A 20,387-nucleotide genomic window follows, 5' to 3' on the forward strand; every position below is an offset into this window, starting at 1 on the left:
GGAAAAGCAGAAATGAACATTACTGAAGTAAAAAATGGTCATTTCTCACTTAAAATTTTGAGGAAGAGAGAAAGAAAAAATACCTTAAGATCAAACATTTTTTAACTTGGAGATGTTAGAGAAAGTGGGGGGTGGCAGAAAAATGTTAGAGTGAGGAGGAAAACTGAATCAAGATGAGGCAAGAGGCAGAAAGAGCTCACACCATGCTGTGGGCTCTTGGTTCTGAGCTCGGATACCACGTCTTGCCTTCTGGATAAACTCTAAGGAAGACAGTGATGGAGTGAAGTGGGCTGGGGGCGATAGACAGGATGGGGTGGGGCACCAGGACGAGAGATGCGAAGGAAGCTAGAACGAAAAGAGAGAGACCGAGGAGAGAAGAGAGCAGAGCAATACAAAAGCAGTCTCGGATCTAGCCGGAGCTGCAAGCGTTAAGGGGAGGCGGAGAGTGACGCGGTTTGCGTCTGGAGCGGCTCCTTGGAGTCCACAGCATCCACCGCCGGAGCCTCGCCTTCCTTTCTCCCTCTGCAGACACAACGAGACACAAAAAGAGAGGCAACCCCTAGACCACCGCGAAGGACCCACCTGCACCATGACCGAGACCACCAAGACCCACGTTATCTTGCTCGCCTGCGGCAGCTTCAATCCCATCACCAAAGGGCACATTCAGATGTTTGGTGAGTCCTCCCGCCCGCCTCTGGAAGCCGCTTCCGCTCCTCTCCTTTCCCAGGCACCTGTGTTTTCCAGGGCGATCGAACGGGAAGGCGTGTGCCCCTTCAGAGGGGTGCGCCGGCTCATCCAGCTGGTGGAGGTCGGCCCCTTTATTTTGGACTCAGGAGAGGGGACGCAGTCTGTGTTTCCGAGGCGTCACTTGCCGGGGCCAGACCTGGCTCGCAGGGGGCCAAAGGTGGGGGATGGGAGGGGACTAGAGACGAGTATCATTTGGGGCTGGGCAGGGGTTCAAGATACCAGAACCGGAGTGCGGCGGTGCGGTGGTTCGGCTACCAGGCTGGCGAGGACCAGGATGAGGGCAGAGGTTGGGGCGCCGAGTAGGGGAGGAGGGGGATGGAGATAACGTGCTGGTTGTTTAGGATGGGCCGAAAGCTCGAAGGAGTTAAATCATGTATGTGTCTCGGATTCGCAAACACACTTGCGCCCAACACACCAGTGACGGGCTGGGGCTTCAAGATTAATTTCGGATTTGGCTGGTGATTCTGGGCGGCCCAGGGACGAGTGTTTGGGAATTGTGGGCCGTGTATTGCCCGCGCGAGGTGGATGCTGAGTGAATAGGGAGGGGGCCCTTTTCCGCCTAGGTTCGGCCTCAGGGACCGGCTGCCTAGGACGGGGAGAGGGCCGGGCGGAGGCTGCGGGAGGCCCTGCGCGAGCCGGAGCCGAAGGATCGGGGCTCAAGTTGGCTGAGGCTCTGCCCAGGGTGGCGATGGCACTCGGAAGGCTTGAGGCGTCTAGTGTGTGTATGAATGTGCGAATGGCTGTGTGAGTACATGCGTGTGCGTGTTGGGGGGAGGGGGCTCATCATCGCGCGTTTGTTTCTTAGAAGCTTTGGGGCGTGGAGTCAGAGAGAGCGAGCGGGGGCATCTGGCTGGCTGGTTCGGGGTCCAGCAGCGGTAGGGAAAAGGTGATCGATCGATGCCTATTGGAGGTCTCGCGCCACCGGTGGGAAACCACGCGGCTTCGCAGCTGCTCGTAGGACTCAAAGGCGCGGGGCATGAGCGTTTAGACACAGAAAGAGGGACACGGAGGTCACTTTAGAAGCAGGAATTGAGAAGTTAGAAGTTGGGGGTGCTTTTTCTTGAAACTGAGAGAAGCGAGGAGTAGGGAAGAGCGAGTGGGCTGGGATGGATGAGAGAGCGGGTGGGAGGCCCTGACCGGGCCCGCCAGCAAGGCGCTCTCCAGAGGCGGCGGTGCTGAAATGCAGGGCGCGCCGGAGCTGGATGCAGGCACACGTGTTTATCCGGAGCCTGAGGACTGCGCGAGCCCTCCTAGGGAGGTTTAGTGAAAACCACACCACAGCGGTAAAGACAGGGCGAGGTGGCATAGGCTAAAAATATTCATCTTTAAACTTAAAAGGTGCGCTGAACTGGGCTCGCTTGTTAAAAACCTCATGGAAAGAATATCGAACTACTTTGAGCAGAGGGCAAATCGGGTAGGCATATCTACACGATAGAAGGAGGGAGGCTGAGAGATAGCCATCCCCTCTTCACCATTCCTTCAGCTTTTAAAAGTCTTTTATTAAGAACCAATGCCAACTTGCCTGTTAAATAAGGACTTCTGTTCAAGCATCAGGGTAGACAAGAGCATCTCATCAGTCTTCTAAGGAATATCAGTGCCCTAAGAACACTCCACTTTCACTTTCCTTTGATGCTGGTGTCTTCATCCCTTTCCTTCTTTTCCTGTCTATCCATATGTCCTCTAGCACTTTATGTTGATGTGCTTTACTCCTCTCCCTCGACCAGGCAATGATGGGTTTTCCTTTGGAACCAAGAGAAAGGAGGAGTAGGAAGAGCCATTGGGCTGGGGATGAAACTCTGTGGCTCTAATAATCTTTGGTGACCCAGCGGGTACTGCTCCTTTCTTCCCGAAGCTAGGAAATCCCAGTTGTTTTAGATTACAAGAGAAACAGATTTGGATTGAGAGCCAAAGATTCTGTCTTGTAGCTGAAGATTCTTTGTTAACAATAATAAAGGCTTTTGTTAAGCGAATGCTAACCTGCCAATTCTCCATGAGCTTCAGGGATAGACTATGTGGAAATAGACCTGAGTTGCAGTGGAAGGGTTTAGATATAGAAAGGTGAAAGGAGACTTTTGGCAGTAGCTATTATTTACTTAGTATAAGAACTGAGGACCAGGGCAGAATGTGAACAGAGTCCTTTGCATGTCCATTAAAGTATAATTCAGAGAGTAATACAAAAAAAGGATATGATATGTTCACTCACTATGGCTTTAAGGAGTTTATTACCTAATGAAGAATTTAGCACATAAACAGGTGAAAATGAAGCAACAATAAGAACACAAAATACACATTAAACTATTTTTGGTAGAATGTCTTATTGGAATCTTTGAGCTCTGGATAAATTTTATAATTTATTTTTGTAGAGCAGTTCTGGTTAACAAAGCCTTTTCATCTATGTTATGTTACTTATTCTTATTAACAACCTTATAAGAAAGACATTATTACCTTTATTTTACAAATGAGAAACTGACAGAAGCCAAGTGACTTATGAACACACATGGAGAATGGGTGGCACTGAGACTTGAGCCTCATGTTCCTGATTCCTCTTGCAGAGGCCTTCGTACTGCAACAAAGGCTGGAGGAAGTGCCCACTCATATTCTGACTGCATAATTCCATGAACACTCTATTTTCATGAACCATAAACTAACAGAATTAAACTGGCCATCAACTAAGTGAGATTCATATACGTGCATTTCCTTAAGATCTTTGTCTCATCTCTAAAGAAACCAGTTATTTATGAACTATTTCCTCCTTTTAAATTGCTTTAAAAATTTTCTCCCTGACAACACGGAAATAATTAATACAACTAAATTATCAAACTTTTGGCCAGGCGTGGTGGCTCACTCCTACAATCCCAGCACTTTGGGAGGCAAAGATGGACATAACACATGAGCTTAGGAGTTTGAGAGCAGACTGGGCAACATGGTGAAACCCCATCTCTACAAAAAATATAAAAATTAGCCAGGTATGGTGCTGCATGCCTGTAGTCCCAGCTACTCTGGAGGCTGAGGTGGGAGGATGGTTGAGGTGGGAGCCTGGGAGGCAGAGGTTGCAGTATGCCGAGATAGTGCACTGCACTCTATTCTAGGTAATACAGCCAGACTTTGCCTTAAAAATATTTTTTTCAAGCTTTCTTTAAGGTGACTGAAATTTGTAATAAATTTAAAAAAAAAAAAACAGACACAAAGAGGACTTTGAAATTAGGCATTTTAAATAGAGCTCCTATATCTTGAAATTCAATTTCTTACCAAAGGAAAAAGAGAAAGGCTATAAACAAAAAGAGAAGTGGCATTCAAAAGTAAAGACTCACTCTTCATCTTTGTAAAGTAGCACTTGTACAATTCTCAATATTTGTAAAATTTTTTAGAATGAGCTTTTCTTTTACTCTGAAAGGGAAGTTGATATTATTTCTCCTATTTGAAACTATAGAAACATACAGGAAAAAATAGTATTTGTGAGAGATATTTGACACTTGTATACTCAACTGTAACTAAAATGCTTTCAGGGATGAGTAAAAGTTTTTGGCAAAGTAAACTCATAAATGAATGATGTCATATCTCATGGGTCTGCCTCATTACATAAGAAGATAATGTGGAATTGGAAGTTTTAAAAAATGTAACTGCTTAGTTTTTAAGTATGTAGAGATTATAATTTAATGTAGCTTTCTTTACATTTATAGCTATATTTGTCAACAAATCTACCACTGGGAAGTCAGAGAGCAAGTTTAAATAGAAAAGTAAGAAAGAACAGCTCAGATTAATTTGGCTATATAAACAAAAACAGAGGAATTGGGGACTTTCATCACAGCAGAAATATTTCTAGCTATTTTTTGTATTTTTTCTATTTTAATTTGTAGATATAGGGTCTTGCAGCAGGATCATGGCTTCCTGCAGCCTCAAACTCCTGTTTCTGCTAGCTGCAGTTTAAATCCAGATCTAACTGACTCCAAAAACTATTATCTTTTCACTGCGCTCTGATATTGTCTCCAAAAATTACCAAAGTCTAGCATCTTTCCTCCTTTTAAGCCAGTCAGAGGTCTGATGCCTGACAGAGAGGGATGACCAGGTTGCAAGGAGTCAGTCATTCAGGTCGGGTGGTTAATACCAGGGAGAGCTTTCTGAAATAAGCTTCAGTGAGAACAATTGGAATTGGAAACTTATGGCAGCTGCTATTTTTGAAAATTAATATTTCTAGGCCGGGCGCGGTGGCTCACGCCTGTAATCCCAGCACTTTGGGAGGCCGAGGCGGGTGGATCACGAGGTCAGGAGATCGAGACCATCCTGGCTAACACGGTGAAACCCCATCTCTACTAAAAATACAAAAAAATTAGCCGGGCGTGGTTGCGGGCGCCTGTAGTCCCAGCTACTCCGGAGGCTGAGGCAGGAGAATGGCATGAACCCGGGAGGCGGAGCTTGCAGTCAGCTGAGATCCCGCCACTATACTCCAGCCTGGGCGACAAAGCAAGACTCCGTCTCAAAAAAAATAAAAGAAAATTAATATTTATTTTGAAAAATCATATTTCTTCGAAAAGATCCACAATACTGATAACTCAAATGGTACAAGATCTACTATAATCATTTTCCAAGTACCCCAGCCTGTGGCATAGTAGAGTCACATGCTTAGGCTGGGTGCATGCTCACAGCCACCACCTTGCTCTCCAGCAGTGGTCCCTCCACCAGCATCCAGGAGAATGTGACCAAAAACAGGAGGGCATGGTGGCTGTGACAGCCAGAAATGACCAAATTCAATTCTCTTTCTGGGCTCAAGTGGACCTTTCACCTCAGCCTCCTGTGTAGTTAGGACTACAGGCACCATGGGCATGCCCTGGTGGTTAATTAAAAAAAAATTCTTTTAGAGACAGGGTCTTGCTATTTTGCTGAGGCTGGTCTCAACCTGACCTCAACCAATCCTCCCACATCAGCTCTCAAATAACTGGGGTTATAGATGTGAGCCACTGCATCCAGCTATATCCTGCTTTTTGATAATTGTAAAATAACTGGATTTTCCAGTTTTTCTATCAAAAATTTTTTTTTTGCTTTGAACTGGATAATTTGAAGAGACATAATCCAATTTTGCTCTTCTTAAGGGGTAATGAAGAGGGCCTTCTACTTGTTGCAGAATTGGAGATGCAGCCCCTACTGCTACAGCTAGAAACTATAAGAAAAATGAATTTGAGTTGCTACTAATATATATAGAACTGCTATAAATCAAGAAGCTGTTGAATATGATTGAAATTCTTATATTAAAAATGTTATTCAGCAGATGTGGTACTCTTTTCCTTTGTACCACTATCTAATTTGAGCCTACCCTTTAAGGTAAACTGAATAATAGTATCACCTTTTACAACTGATAAGGCAGAGGGGTACATGTGTAAGTCATTGGGTCAGATTCATCAGCAAAAATCAGTATAGAACCACTTTCTTGATATCTAGACTCTCTCATTCATGATGCTTCTTTTTTATTCCCTTATAATTGCAATAGCACCTATGAAAGAAGAAGCCATTTGAACTTAGCTGTCAACAAAGGGTCATGAGAACCTTACAAATATTTTTCCTTGGCAACACAGGCCACCAACAAAATATATCCAACAAAGATAGCCGTGTCTAACCAAAAAGGTCTTTCTTTTCTGAATACTCTTATATTTTTCATGTAACCTTGTCATTGGAATGGGCTTTCATAACTCCCCCAACTTCCTCCTTTCTTCCCACTCTTCTGTTACCTCAGCTAACACCTATTCATTCTTCAGAATTTAGCTTCAGTGATAGTTTCTCAGGGAACCTCCAATGATGCCTAAATTAATTCTGGCTACCCTGACATTTGCTCCCGCAACACCTTATGCTTTCCAGGCCATAAATCTCATCTCATATGTTTTATGGCTGTTTCCCATGGTAGACCTTAAGCTTTTTGAAGACAGAAATAATGCCTGATGTCATCACTGATATATTACCTAGTACCTAGCATATAGTAGATCACCATAATAGTTGTTGAATAGATTTTTTAAATGAATGTATAAAACCTTGTTCCAGGCAGAGGAATCAGCCATGTGCAAAGGCTAGGGTGAAGAGACAGAGACAGAATAATAGAACAAGGAAAATTCAGGAAGGCTCAAGGAGAAGGGGAGTGAGAGGTGAGACTAGAGAGAGGTAGTTGAATGTCTGAACAATTATGAAGGCTTCTAAGTCGTGTTAAAGACTTTAGATTTTATCCCAATGACAATGAGAAGACATTGCATTGTTTTTAAAGTAAAGGGGTAACATAGCCATATCTTTAAATTATGATTTAATTAAATGTTGAATGTAGATTGGTGAAGGGCAAGAATGTGGTGACCAGTTAGGCATGTATTTCAGCAATACAGGATTCAACCCAAAGAAGATGGTCACCTGGCCCAGGATGGTGGTTTCGGGGATGGAGAATGAGTGTATCTGAAGATTATTTAGGAGGTAAAAGAGATCTTCGTTTGGCTGGGTGCGGTGGCTCACGCCTGTAACCGCAGCACTTTGAGAGGCCGAGGCGGACAGATCACGAGGTCAGGAGATTGAGACCATCCTGGCTAACACAGTGAAACCTTTTTCTACTAAAAATACAAAAAATTAGCCGGGCATGGCGGTACGCACTTGTAGTACCAGCTACTTGGGAGGCTGAGGCAGGAGAATTACTTTAACCTGGGAGGCGGAGGTTGCAGTGAGCTGAGATCACGCCACTTCACTCCAGCCTGGGTGACAGAGTGAGACTACATCTCAAAAAAAAAAAAAAAAAAAGAGAGAGAGAGAGATCTTCATTTGGTGATGTGATGAGTGTGTGATGGTGAAATAGTCCAGGGTAATTTGTAGGTTTCTGTCCAAGGTGGATGAATAGAAAACGCTGGAGGAGAAGCAGGCTTGGGGTTGGTGGGGAAAGTAAAGATTCATATTTCTTACTTTAAAATTTTGGTAATGTGTTCTAACCAAGCACTGATGTGACAGAATACCTAAATTCAAAGTTTCTTTGTGACCTGGGATATCTGAGTCTTATAATGAAACCTCCCAGTAGATTCCAGTGAGATTGTTAAAATTTCTTTATGCAAGAAAGATATTAAATTTATTAACAGTTTGGAAATAAAATGCTAAAAGAAAGGTTTTCTGCTTTTTTAAAAAAAATTAGAAAATGGAAGAAATCAATATCCTAAATTTGACTCTTTTTTAATGTTGAGGCTGTAAAATTGGGAATAACTGAGAGTAGTTCACAAAGCTACTTTTGACTTGCCCAGCACTCTGATGATGGCTGTGACATTATACTTAAGTAGATGCTTGGGGTTGGGCATGGTGGCTCATGCCTGTAATCTCAACACTTTGGGAGGCTGAGGCCGGTGGATCACTTGAGCCCAGCAGTTTGAGACCAGCCTGGGCAACATGGTGAAACCCCATCTCTACTAAAAATATAAAAATTAGCCGGGCATCGTGGCACGTGCCCGTAGTCCTAGCTGCATGGGAGGCTGAGGTGGAAGGATCGCTTGAGTGATGGGAGGCTGACATGAAAGGATCATGAGCCCAAGGAGGTAAAGGCTGCAATCAGTCATGTTGGCACCACCGCACTCCAGCCTGGGCAACAGAGTGAGACCCTGTCTCCAAAAAAAAAAAAGTAGCCAGGTGCAGCAGCTCCTGCCTGTAGTCCCAGCACTTTGGGAGGTCGAGGCGGACAGATCGTGAGGTTAGGAATTCAAGACCAGCCTGGCCAACATGGTGAAACTCCGTCTCTACTAAAAATACAAAAATTAGCCAGGGGTGGTGGTGGGCACCTGTAATCCCAGCTACTCAGGAGGCTGAGGCAGGAGAATTGCTTGAATCTGGGAGGCGGAGGTTGCAGTGAGCTGAGATCTTGCCACTGCACTCCAGCCTGGGCAATAGAGCAAGACACCATCTCAGAAAAAAAATGTAGATGCTTGGGAATCCTACCTAATTTGTTGGTAAGTTGAAGGTACACAAGTGGTAACTCATGGATCACTCAAGGTGGTTTCACTAGCAGGAGCAGTGTCTGCTTATGACACAAAAATAATGGGCTGAAAAAGAAAATGTAGACATTTGTGTTCACACAAACTGTTGACTCAATTTACTTTTTTCTGCTGCACTGACTAACTGAGCCTCATATGAAAACAACCTAACCATGAGAGGCAAATCTCCTATCTAGAATTTATTCCAAAATAAGCAATAAGGTATAATGAAAAACAGAGCTGATGTCCTAAGAGTCTTGAAATACTTATTTTGGTTTCTCTTGTCTTTTTGTTTTGCTTGACCCTATTCTATATTTCTAAGCCTTTCTGCTTAGAACTATCAGAATTAAGGTAATTCAATTATTTCTCAAATCATTTGATTATTGCTTAGTAGGAACATCCTTTGAAATGTTGTGGGTCTCAGAGAAACATTTCTACATACGTTTCCAATTTTAGATCAATCAAATGAACAGCCTAAAGTATGGAGGCAAACTAAAAAGCATAACCTGCCAACATTCAAGTTTGAACCTCTCTGTTTCAAAGATATTCACAGACACAAAAGGAAAATGAAAAAGTAGACAGATAATATATTTATTTTGTTATTTTTCTTTTGATAGGCAATAGTTTAAAAGTAATCCAGGCATGACTGGAAGAGATAATGAAAATCCAGTTTTGAAAGTGTTTCTTTCAAAAAATTCATGTCTTAATTTTTCAATATAATTGTCCTCTTGGCCACCAGTACAGTGTTCTGAATGTGGTGGTTGTTTAGTTAATATTTAATGATGCTGTGAAATACACTTTCTAGTAAGTTCTTGTTCACTCTTGGTTTTTGGATCATCCTGAATTGCTCAAAAAGATCCTAACTACACATATGAACGCAAAAATATTTTCTTCAGGCAGGGTGTGGTAGCACATGACTATAATCCCAGTGCTTTGAAGTCTAAGGCAGGAGAATTGCTTGAGCCCAGGAGTTCAAGGTTGTAGTCAGCCATTATTGCAGCACTGCACTCCATCCTGGGCAACAGAGCAATACCTTGTCTTAAAAATGTTTTTAAAACATATTCAATACACAAAATTTTGGTTAAACAAAGGCATTTGAAGTAATTCTTTAGGATTCGATGTTACAGACTAAGACCTGAGATATAGAAGTTCATTTTAGAGGAATTACATAACTTTATTTAGGGATATGTTCCATATCTCAGTATATTTAAATGCAGCATCAGTTTACAAGGAGGGAAGTTTTCCACTGCCAGAGATCTTCCAATTATAAACACTCAATTGCATGGAACACGTTTGCTTTTTTTGGACAGTTTGGCAGCTAGCCTCAGAAGTCTTTTAGCTTAAAAAGATCTTTCAGTGGCTTACGTGGTGTGACCAAGTTCATCCTCCTGGTATTGGCTCCCTCTTCCCTTTACATCGTCCAGTGTCTCCATGATTTGTAAACTCTGCAGCAAAGGCAAATAATATGACCACTACCAGTATCATCATCTTCCCCATTATCGTCCTAATCATGAAGCCACTTTATTTGAGCTTCTTTAAACCATACTGCCATTAAGCTATTTTTCATTAAATTTAATGCATAATTCTCTTTAGCATTATACAAGTGAGCTAGCCAGGAAAATTCTTATAATCGTGGCAATAAGAGGTTAAGAGGAGGAAATAGCAAGGGAGCAAGACTCTGAGGCTAACCCCTGGAAGTGATGGCAGCTAAATAGCATTATTTTTCTGTTTTTTCTCCTACATCAAATTGCCTCCACATGAGTAGACATGCTGCAACATATTGACCTCATTTAATATTTACCAGGCAGTTGGAGAGATAGTAAAGCATAATCCCTAGATAAGACTAAATGCTTATAGTTTTATTCTTGTTCCAGTTTCTTAGGCCAAAAACCTTGGACTAATGTTTAATTATTCCCTGTTTTGGACACACTATTTATGTCCAAATGTTTTAGAATCTCTTTATCTTCAAAATGTAACTAAGACCAACCACCTCTCTCCATCTACATCCCTGGTGCAAGCCACTGTTATCTTTCATTTGAATAATTGCAATAGCTTCTTAACTGGTCTCTCTGCTTCCACTCTTGGTTGCAACACTCATTTCTTAACAAATAATCAGAGTGATCCTTTCAGCCAGGCATGGTGGCTCACACCTGTAATCCCAGCACTTTGGGAGGCCGAGGCAGGTGGATCATGAGGTCAGGAGATCGAGACCATCCTGGCTAACAAGGTGAAATCCCATCTCTACTAAAAATACAAAAAATTAGCCAGGCGTGATGGCACATGCCTGTAGTCCCAGCTACTCGGGAGGCTGAGGCAGGAGAATCACTTGAACCCGAGAGGCAGAGGTTGCAGTGAGCCAAGATTGCACCACTGCACTCCAGCCTCGGCGACAGAGCAAGACTCCGTCTCAATAAACAAACAAACAAACAAAAAAAACAAACAAAAAAAACAGAGTGATCCTTTCAAAATGTAAGCCAAATCTAAGTCAGATCATGTTGCTCCTTTGCTCCAAATCCTCCATAGCTCCATATCTCACTCAATCAAAGTCAAAGTCATCATCATGGCCTACAGGCCACCATGATCAGTCACCCTGCCCCCACCTCCACCCTAACGCATCCCTTCCACTTCATTCTTAGCTAACCCCACGGAACATCCTGGCTTTGGTCTTAGAGTCTTTGTGCTGAATGTTCCCTCTGCCGGGAATGCCCTTCCCCACCTAGCCCATGTCTCATTCGCTCCCCTCCTCCAATTCTTTACTCAAATGTAACCTTCCCCTCATTGTCCACTTGGCAGATCCTACTCCCCTGATCACGTAATTTAAAATTGCACCTCACACACTCCCAGTCCCTCTTGTTCTGCTCTACTTATATCTTTTCCCCTTCGTGCTTATCACCTTTAAACAAAGCATGTTATTTCTTGTTTTCTTATGCTTAATATTCACTGCCTGTCTCCCCAGCTAGAGCTCCTCAAGAGCAGAGATCTTTGTTTACTCTGCTCACTAATGTATCTCAGGCTCCTAGGACAGTGCCTGGCACACAGTGAGTGCTCATTAAACGTTTGTTGAGGCCAGGCGCGGTGGCTCACACCTGTAATCCCAGCAATTTGGGAGGCTGAAGCAGGCAGATCACTTGAGGTCAGGAGTTTCAGACCAGTCTGCAACATGGGGAAACCCTGTCTCTACTAAAAATTCCAAAAAATTTGCCAGGCGTGGTGATGCATGCCTGTAATCCTAGCTACTCAGGAGGCTGAGGTGGGACGGTCAGAGGTGGAGGTTGCAGTGAGCTGAGATCATACCACTGCACTCCAGTCTGGGTGACAGAGTGAGACTCCATCTAAAAAAAAAAAAATGTTTATTGAATGAGTAATGAGTGAGATGTTAGATTCCTCATCTCAAGTCTATGGTAGACTTACTGGCAGGAATGATAGAGTCAGGAGGGCTCTATTGCTGTTGATGATCTCTAGAGGAGATAACAAACTAAACAAAGCAATTGAGGTGAAAAGTGTTACAAAAGAGGTGAGAATGAGGTAAAGTGGGAACATGGAGGAAGTTACCACTCTGGACATGGTAGATGGGCCATTAGAGCAGGTGTTAGTGAGAGTTTGAGCTTGAAAGTTGAAGCTGCCCAGTGGACAGAATAGAGAAAGGCATTCTTGGCTGGGCGTGGTGGCTCACACCTGTAATCCCAGCACTTTGGGAGGCCAAGATGGGAGGATTGCTTGAGCCCAGGATTTGGAGACCAGCCTGGGCTTTATAATGAGACCCCATATCTACAAAAATTTAAAAAATTAGCTGGGTGTGTTGGCATGTGCCTGTAGTCCCAGCTACTTGGGAGGCTGAGATGGGGGGATCCCTTGAGCCCAGAAGTTCAAGACCAGCCTGGGCCACAAAGCAAGACTTCATCTCTTAAAGAAAAAAAAAAGGAAATTAAAAAAAAAGAGAGAGAGAGAGAATGGCATTCTGGGAAGAGAGCAGGATATGTACGGAAGCCTCAACAGCATGGCACATTAAGGAATTTCTAGGGAACTTGCTAGAGTGCAGGTGGGCACAGGGAAGGACAGATGAGAGAGCCAGAAAACAGATTGGGAGGCGGGCAGTGCCAAGGGGTTCAGATCTGACCCAGCATTTTTTTTAGTGGGCCTCGAAAGGTGATGGGCAAAGGAGTACATGGCAGATGTTGGACCTGCATCCCAAATGTCAATGTTCCGTTTGTTAGCAATTCAGTAGGGAGCTGCCATTGTGATTTTATCTAAACATTTTAAAGTTATTATTTCTGTATCACTCTCCGAAATGAAGAGGATTTTTTCTTTTTCTTTCTTTTCATGATTTTATTTATTTACTTTTTATTTATTTTTATTTTTTGAGATGGAGTCTCCATCTGCCGCCCAGGCTGGAGTGCAGTGGCTCTGTCACAGCTCACTGCAACCTCCACCTCCCAGGTTAAAGAGATTCTCATGCCTCAGCCTCCAGAGTAGCTGGGACTACAGGCACCTGCCATCATGCCCGGCTAATTTTTTTTTTTGGTATTATTTTTGTAGAGACAGGATTTCACCATGTTGGCCCAGCTGGTCTTGAACTCCTGACCTCGGGTGATCTGCCTGCCTCAGCCTCCCAAAGTGCTGAGATTACAGGGGTGTGCCACCATGCCCAGGCACGATTTTATTATTTTCTGAAATGGAACCATTGTACATTGTATAAAGTATATCTGTTGATGAAATACACAAGTGAGAAATTCTATTGCTGTACAACCCACCAAAATAACAACAAATAAGCAAAAAATTCACTCCCCTGATAGGTTGTTCTTGCCTAGGATCTAGATTTTACTGTGCTTCACTGGAATGCCATTGTTGCTCAAGTATTCTCAGATTTGTGGAACTCAGTTCACCCTAGTTTTATCTTCCATGATTTTGTGGGATTTGAATATGTGCCTGCTTTCTTCTCCACAGGCTTAATTTTCTGAAAAGTAAGCACTGTAGAGATCCTGTCCTTTGACACTTGTTTTTAGCTCTAATCCTGGAGGTCTTGATCAAGTGTATTTCTATTCTTATTAAACTACGGTTCTGGCTGGGCACAGTGGCTCACACCTGTAATCTCAGCACTTTGGGAGGCCGAGATGGGAGGATCACTTGAGGCCAAGGGTTCAAGACCAGCCTGGGCAGCATAGGGAGATCCCATCTCTACAGAACATTTAAAAATTAGCCAGGAGTGGTGGTGTGCATCTGTAGTCCCAGCTACTCTGGAGGCTGAGGTGGGAGGATGGCTTGAGCCCATGAGGCTGAGGCTGCAGTGAGTCATGATCATGCCACTGTGCTCTAGCCTGGGTGAAAGAGAGAGACTCTGTCTCAAGAAAACAAAAACAAAAATAAAAACATATCATTGTCTGTGACCATTGAAATTATTTACCATTTTAAAAACTCAATAAAGTGACACTATGGTAAGGGATTGGGTTTTCTGATGCTTTATTTAAAATTTAATTTATTATTATTATTATTATTATTTTTTTTTTTTTTTTTTTGAGACAGAGTCTTGCTCTGTCACCCAGGCTGGAGTGCAGTGGCGCAATCTCGGCTCACTGCAAGCTCCGCCTCCCGGGTTCACGCCATTCTCCTGCCTCAGCCTCTCTGAGTAGCTGGGACTACAGGCGCCCGCCACCACGCCCGGCTAATTTTTTTGTATTTTTAGTAGAGACGAGGTTTCACCGTGGTCTCGATCTCCTGACCTCGTGATCCGCCCGCCTCGGCCTCCCAAAGTGCTGGGATTACAAGCGTGAGCCACCGCGCCCGGCTATTATTTTTTTTAATTTTTAGAGATAGGGTCTCACTTTGTTGCCCTGTCTGGCCTCAAATTCCTAGGCTAAGGTGATCCTCTTGTCTCAGCCTCCCAAAGTGCTAGAATTACAGGTGTGAGCCACCGTGCCCAGCCAATGCTTTATTCTTCAACATTTTTCCAACCGTTCATCTTAGTACCCACAGAGAGGTGGAATACTTCCTCCATGGAGCACTGAGATGAAACTACATCCATGACTATTCATATTCCTTTTCAAGTATTTATGTGTGGATAAATATTTAGCAGTGCATAGCTCATCACATGAACTACAAGGTCTTTAAAAGAAGACTTTTTTTAGAAAAAGAGACATGTCATTCGTTTTAAATTAAAATTAAGACAATAAATATTGTACATATAAATTCAAGCCATAATTGCTTCATTTTCCATGAACCAATCTTGCTAAGCACCATTTAAAAATTATTATACCCCAGGGAATCAAATTGTTATACCCCAGGGAATCAAAATTTATAGATAACATATCAGGTTCTGTTGCTGTTAACAATGTTGACAAAGAATGGGTAAAGGCCCCAGTTTTTCCTATCACTCCATTTTTTCTGTTTATATGGAAACAAACTGAATGGCTATTGATCTGGGAATATACTTAGTCTCCTGGAGCCTTATCTTTCTCATTTGTAAAACAGGGTGGTTGACATAACTCAGAGGTCGGCAAACTATGGCCTGCAGGCCATATGTGGCCAGCTACCCGATTTTTTAAGGCCTGCAAGCTAAGGATGGCTTTTTACATTTTTAAATGGTTGAAAAAAATGTAAAATAACAATAATATTTTGTGATACATATAAATTTTATAAAATAAAATTTTAGTATTCATAAAGTTTTATTGGCACATAGCCACTCTCATTTGTGTATGTATTATCTCTGGATGTTTTTGCACTGAAACAACAGAGGTGAGTGGTTGTGACAGAAAGTTTATGGACTGCAAAGTCAAAATTATTTACTATCTGGACATTTACAGAAAGCTTGCCAACCCCTGGAATAACCCACCTCTGGGTGTTGGAATGGAAGTATCTAAAGTGTTCTTAAAATAGGAAGTGCTGTTGAAGTCCATTACCCAGAGGAACTGTTTAACGAACAATTTTCAGTCTAAACTAAATCTCTAAAAAGACTCATTTAAGCAGCAAGTGTAGTTTCAATTTCATAATTGCAATTTTTCTGGCTGACTGGGTAAATGGCCATGTTCATGGCAGGGATGATTTTCTGGTGTTTGGTTTACAGTGGACATTGATTCACCACTCTGGCTAATGTTGGACATTCATCTGCTGTTGAACATTAGGTTTACTTTCTCAGAACACATTTATCCTTTTCTTGTTTCATAGCTACCTCCTTCTTTAAATTTAATATCTTATATACCTTATATTTGATTATTAGAAAATTAGCACACCAATTGCATCAGGCTTTTACGTGGTGCTCTTGCAGTCACATCTAGTTTTTCTGCAGCATCTCACTTCCCTCCGAACGTTGATAGCACTTGGTTTGTACCTCTCTTATAGCACTTAGCACATTGTGCTGTGGGTTGTAGTTATTTCTGTCCATGCCTCATATTATCTATCAGATATAAGTTCTAGCCAAGGTCATATGGTTTTTTTGTATCTCCTAAGGTGCCCAGCACAGTGTTCTAGGAACATGGAGATATTTTAAATATTTAGCAAATGAATGAATGATTAAACTGTTAGGAATATTCAGAATCTCAACATCTAGGGAAAATAGATGCTCAGAAAAATAAGACAAGCATTTAGGAACTAGAAAATACAGGAAAACAGAGATTCAAGCAAGACAGGACCAAAAAGACAGGACAGACAGCAAACACGAGGTGCCACTGACTTAGGGACTTCAAAATCAAGATAATTCTTGCCTCAGTATAGAAAAGCTCATGCTTCTTCCCAGATATCCACAGTGGGAACCTGCAAGTCATGTATGGGAGCTATGAAGTGTGTAACTTGGCAGGAGTGAAAAATATGGAGTCAAGTGTCCACTGGACGCTTCAGACGGGTGCATGGGACGTGTAGGAATTATTTTTCAGTGAGGCAAAAGTAGGTTTAAGAATGGCAGATCAGGCCAGGCGCAGTGGCTCACGCCTATGATCCCAGCACTTTGGGAGGCCGAGGTGGGCGGATCACAAGTTCAGGAGTTCGAGACCAACCTGACCAAAATGGTGAAACCCCATCTCTACTAAAAATACAAAAATTAGCCAGGTGTGGTGTCATGTGCTTGTAATCCCAGCTACTCAGGAGGCTGAGGCAGGAAAATTGCTTGAACTCAGGAAGTGGAGGTTGCAGTGAGCTGAGATCTCGCCACTGCACTCCAGCCTGGGTAACAGAGTGAGACTCTGTCTCAAAAAAAAAAAAAAAAAAAAAAAGGAATGGCAGAGCAGTTGAGTTTCTTTTTTATTTAGTTGCAGTTTGAAAAAGGTTTTAGGTACATGACACCTAGTGAAGTGAAGCTTTGTAAACTACTTACTCTACTTTGAGCAAACAAAACAAACAAAAACCGTTGGTTTATCAATTGTTAAGTTTGCATCTTCAGAAATCACAGAATCTCCATTTGAAGCAGATTTCAAAATTGTGCAGATAGTCTTCCAGTTCTGAAATCCCTTTTAAAACATCTTTACAAGTATCTGTCCAATCTCTGCTTGAGATCTTTCAGGTCCAGAGAATGCACTATTTTCCAAAGCAGCCAAATAGCGTTTGGCACAATTGCACTTTTTTCAAGATTGTCCCTTCTATCGAGCTGACACTGGGCTTCCTGAGACTCCCATCTGTTGGACCTAGTTCTTTTCCTCGAGATCCATGCAGCAAGTTTAATCTATTTTCCACTGTGAGACATTCAAATAGGTGGAGACAGCTACTCTGTCCCAGCACCCTTCTCTTTCGGCTTCACAAGCTCTAGTTCTTTTTATCTGGATGTCATTACATTCCCAGTCTTCATAGCATCCTGCCTTATGCCCTTTAAACATACCTTCATTGTCTACATCTCGCTATTCAATTCAATTCATGATGCTGCATTCTGATGTGGCCTGATTGTGCTGTCTTATCTATCGTTGAACTTAGCATAGCAAGTAATCCCTTTATTTGTGGCACTGTCTCTCTCTTTTTCTAAATGAATCAAGTTAGCTAAGCTATAGCTACTTGCATGTTAAAATGTCCTGACATTCTGAAAAATTTGTCATTTGGTGGACTAACTGCTAAACTATTCCAATTTATTAAAAAATCTAACTGGTGTATTGTCAAGACATGGTACCTTCCAGAACTTTGCAGGTCAGTGCACATACTTAGTTGTGTGAGATGCCAACCACACACTGGGAATAACATCCTGCCTTTGGAATAGCAAAGACACTTTGCATGTCAGGCAGGGCTGAGACTAAGCGTTTCTGAATTCTGGAATTATCAAGTTTGTTTTCTGGTATTTCACTGTGATTTTTAAAACAAGTTCTCTTGAAGTGAGACTTCGTCTCTACAAAAGACAAAAAAACAATAAAAATAAAAAGAGTTCTGTTGAAAGTTCCAGTCAACTCTTGTCCATGTCTTAAAGTCTTAGTTTTGTCTAGCTCCTCCCTCATGGCCATGTGGTGGACGCTTCCCTATTCCCAGGGCTCCCATGTAAGTGGCTAAATGACATTGTTCCCTGCAATGATGACTTTGTCCCAACAGAGGTGGATAGTGTCATATTTACATTGGGTGAAGTGGAATCTTTTAAAAACCAAGTAATAAAAAAGCCATTTTTCTTATGAAAAATTCTAAACATTTGCAAAAGTAAACAGAACAATACAACAATGAACTTGATGTACCTATCACCCAGCTTCAATAATTACCAATTCCTTGCTCGTTTTGATGTGCTCATACCCCTATCCACTTCCCGATCCTTGCCCTATATTATTTTGAAGCAAATCCTAGAATCCTATTGTTTTGAAGGTGAGATCCTTTCTTTCTTTTTTTTAAAAGACAGAGTCTTGCTCTGTCACCCAGGCTGGAGTGCAGTGGTGCCATCACAGCTCACTGCAGCCTTGACCTCCTGGGCTCACGTGATCCTTCCACCTCAGCCTTCCAAGTAGCTGGGACTACAGGCACATTCAACCGTGCCTGGCTAATTTTTGCTTTTTTGTAGAGATGGGATTTCACCATGTTGCCCAGGCTGGTCTCAAACTCCTGGGCTCAAATGATCATCCCACCTCGTCTTCTCAAAGTGCTGGGATTACAGGCTTAAGCCACCGTGCCCGGCCTGAGATCCTTTTAGTTGGTGCATAATTGCTTCTCTTGTCTATCTGACCTGCATTTACAGACAGGATGTTTTTCTTCCCCATTTTGCATTTGTTTGCTTGACCATTTGGGTTGCAGACAGGGCTGGTATGGGAAGATGTCTAATTCCTTTCTTTGAGCAGATATAATAATGCTTCCACCCTAGACCAACAGTGGGTGACAATTTAACACTGGCATTGCCTTTAAAGCATTGCCTGTAAAGCACTGTCTTTCACATCTTTCTCGCATCATGAGGGGCCTCCAAGGCTTCCCTCCAGAGTAGAGCTCCTGTTGGACACAATGGGCCATTCTTCCTCTGAAACAGAGCATTCAGTTCTCTTTCCCTTCAAAGCCATGAATGTCTGTGTTAGAAGATGTTCCTATATCAGTGGTTTTCAACTTGAAGTCCCTCAACAACCAGCATTTCTCATCAGTCAGAAAAAGGGTCTGGGAAATGCTTCCCGTATTTCTAAGCGTATGCCTTCCCCCTCAATATGGCACAGGCTAGCTAAGTATAATATTACATTTCTGGCCGGGTGCGGTGGCTCATGCTTGTAATCCCAGCACTTTGGGAGGCCGAGGCGGGCGGATCACGAAGTCAGGAGATCAAGACCACGGTGAAACCCCGTCTCTACTAAAAAATACAAAAAATTAGCCGGGCGTGGTGGCGGGCGCCTGTAGTCCCAGCTACTCGGAGAGGCTGAGGCAGGAGAATGGCGTGAACCCGGGAGGCGGAGCTTGCAGTGAGCCGAGACTGCGCCACTGCACTCCAGCCTGGGCCTGGGCGACAGAGCGAGACTCCGTCTCAAAAAAAAAAAAAAAAATATTACATTTCTGAGGCTGGGTGCAGTGGCTCACGCCTGTAATCCCAGCACTTTGGGAGGCCAAGGTGGGTGGATCACCTGAGGTCAGGAGTTCGAGGCCAGCCTGGCCAATATGGTGAAACCCCGTCTCTACTAAAATACAAAAATTAGCCGAGTGTGCACCTGTGGTCTCAGCTACTCAGGAGGCTGAGGCAGGAGAATCGCTTGAACCTGGGAGGTGGAGGTTGCAGTGAGCTGAGATTGCACCACCACACTCCCGCGTGGGCAACAATGTGAGACTCCATCTCAAAAAAAAAAAAAAAAATTACATTTCTGGGCTTTTGCCTGAATTATTATCAGTTTGGTGAGATAAACTCCTGCTGATCAGGAGTCCTAATGGGTAGCTATAGATATCTTTGATGAACAAAAATAGGAACCCTCTTTCTTCCATTTCTTCACAAAAGGAGAGAAATAATTAAACAAATCCTGTTTGGTGACAAGGTTGTCCCTGTAATAGCATTTGAATTCTTGGCTTCTGTCTGGCCTGACTTTAACCCATGTAAAGAATTGAAATAAAATCCTTCTTACTGATTCCCTAATCCTTCTCTTATGCTGCATTAAATCAACTTTTCAATGTGTATTGTCATGCAATTTTGTTATCATTTGCATTTAAATGTAGTGAATAAAGAACTGCCCGCCGAACCCCTTGTGGAATGTTAGAGCCCAACATCCCAGTTTGCCCAGTAAATCATATGGCTATGAATATTCATTAAAAAGGCCTGAACAACTTCTCCAT

The 20,387-nt window shown here is 42.8% G+C and overlaps 1 protein-coding gene across 1 annotated transcript in view; it reads left to right on the forward strand.

Moving 5' to 3' along the window:
* The first annotated feature begins 432 nt into the window (after positions 1-432).
* Positions 433-20,387, forward strand: part of NMNAT2 (nicotinamide nucleotide adenylyltransferase 2) — a 172,854-nt gene continuing 152,899 nt past the window's right edge. The window contains exon 1 of the mRNA XM_055233447.2: positions 433-674. Within this exon, the coding sequence (XP_055089422.1) occupies positions 590-674 (85 nt within the window). The 5' untranslated portion in view covers positions 433-589. The remainder of the gene's footprint in view (positions 675-20,387) is intronic.

This window comes from Symphalangus syndactylus, chromosome 19 (genome assembly GCF_028878055.3).
Source record: "Symphalangus syndactylus isolate Jambi chromosome 19, NHGRI_mSymSyn1-v2.1_pri, whole genome shotgun sequence".
Classification (NCBI taxonomy): domain Eukaryota; kingdom Metazoa; phylum Chordata; class Mammalia; order Primates; family Hylobatidae; genus Symphalangus; species Symphalangus syndactylus.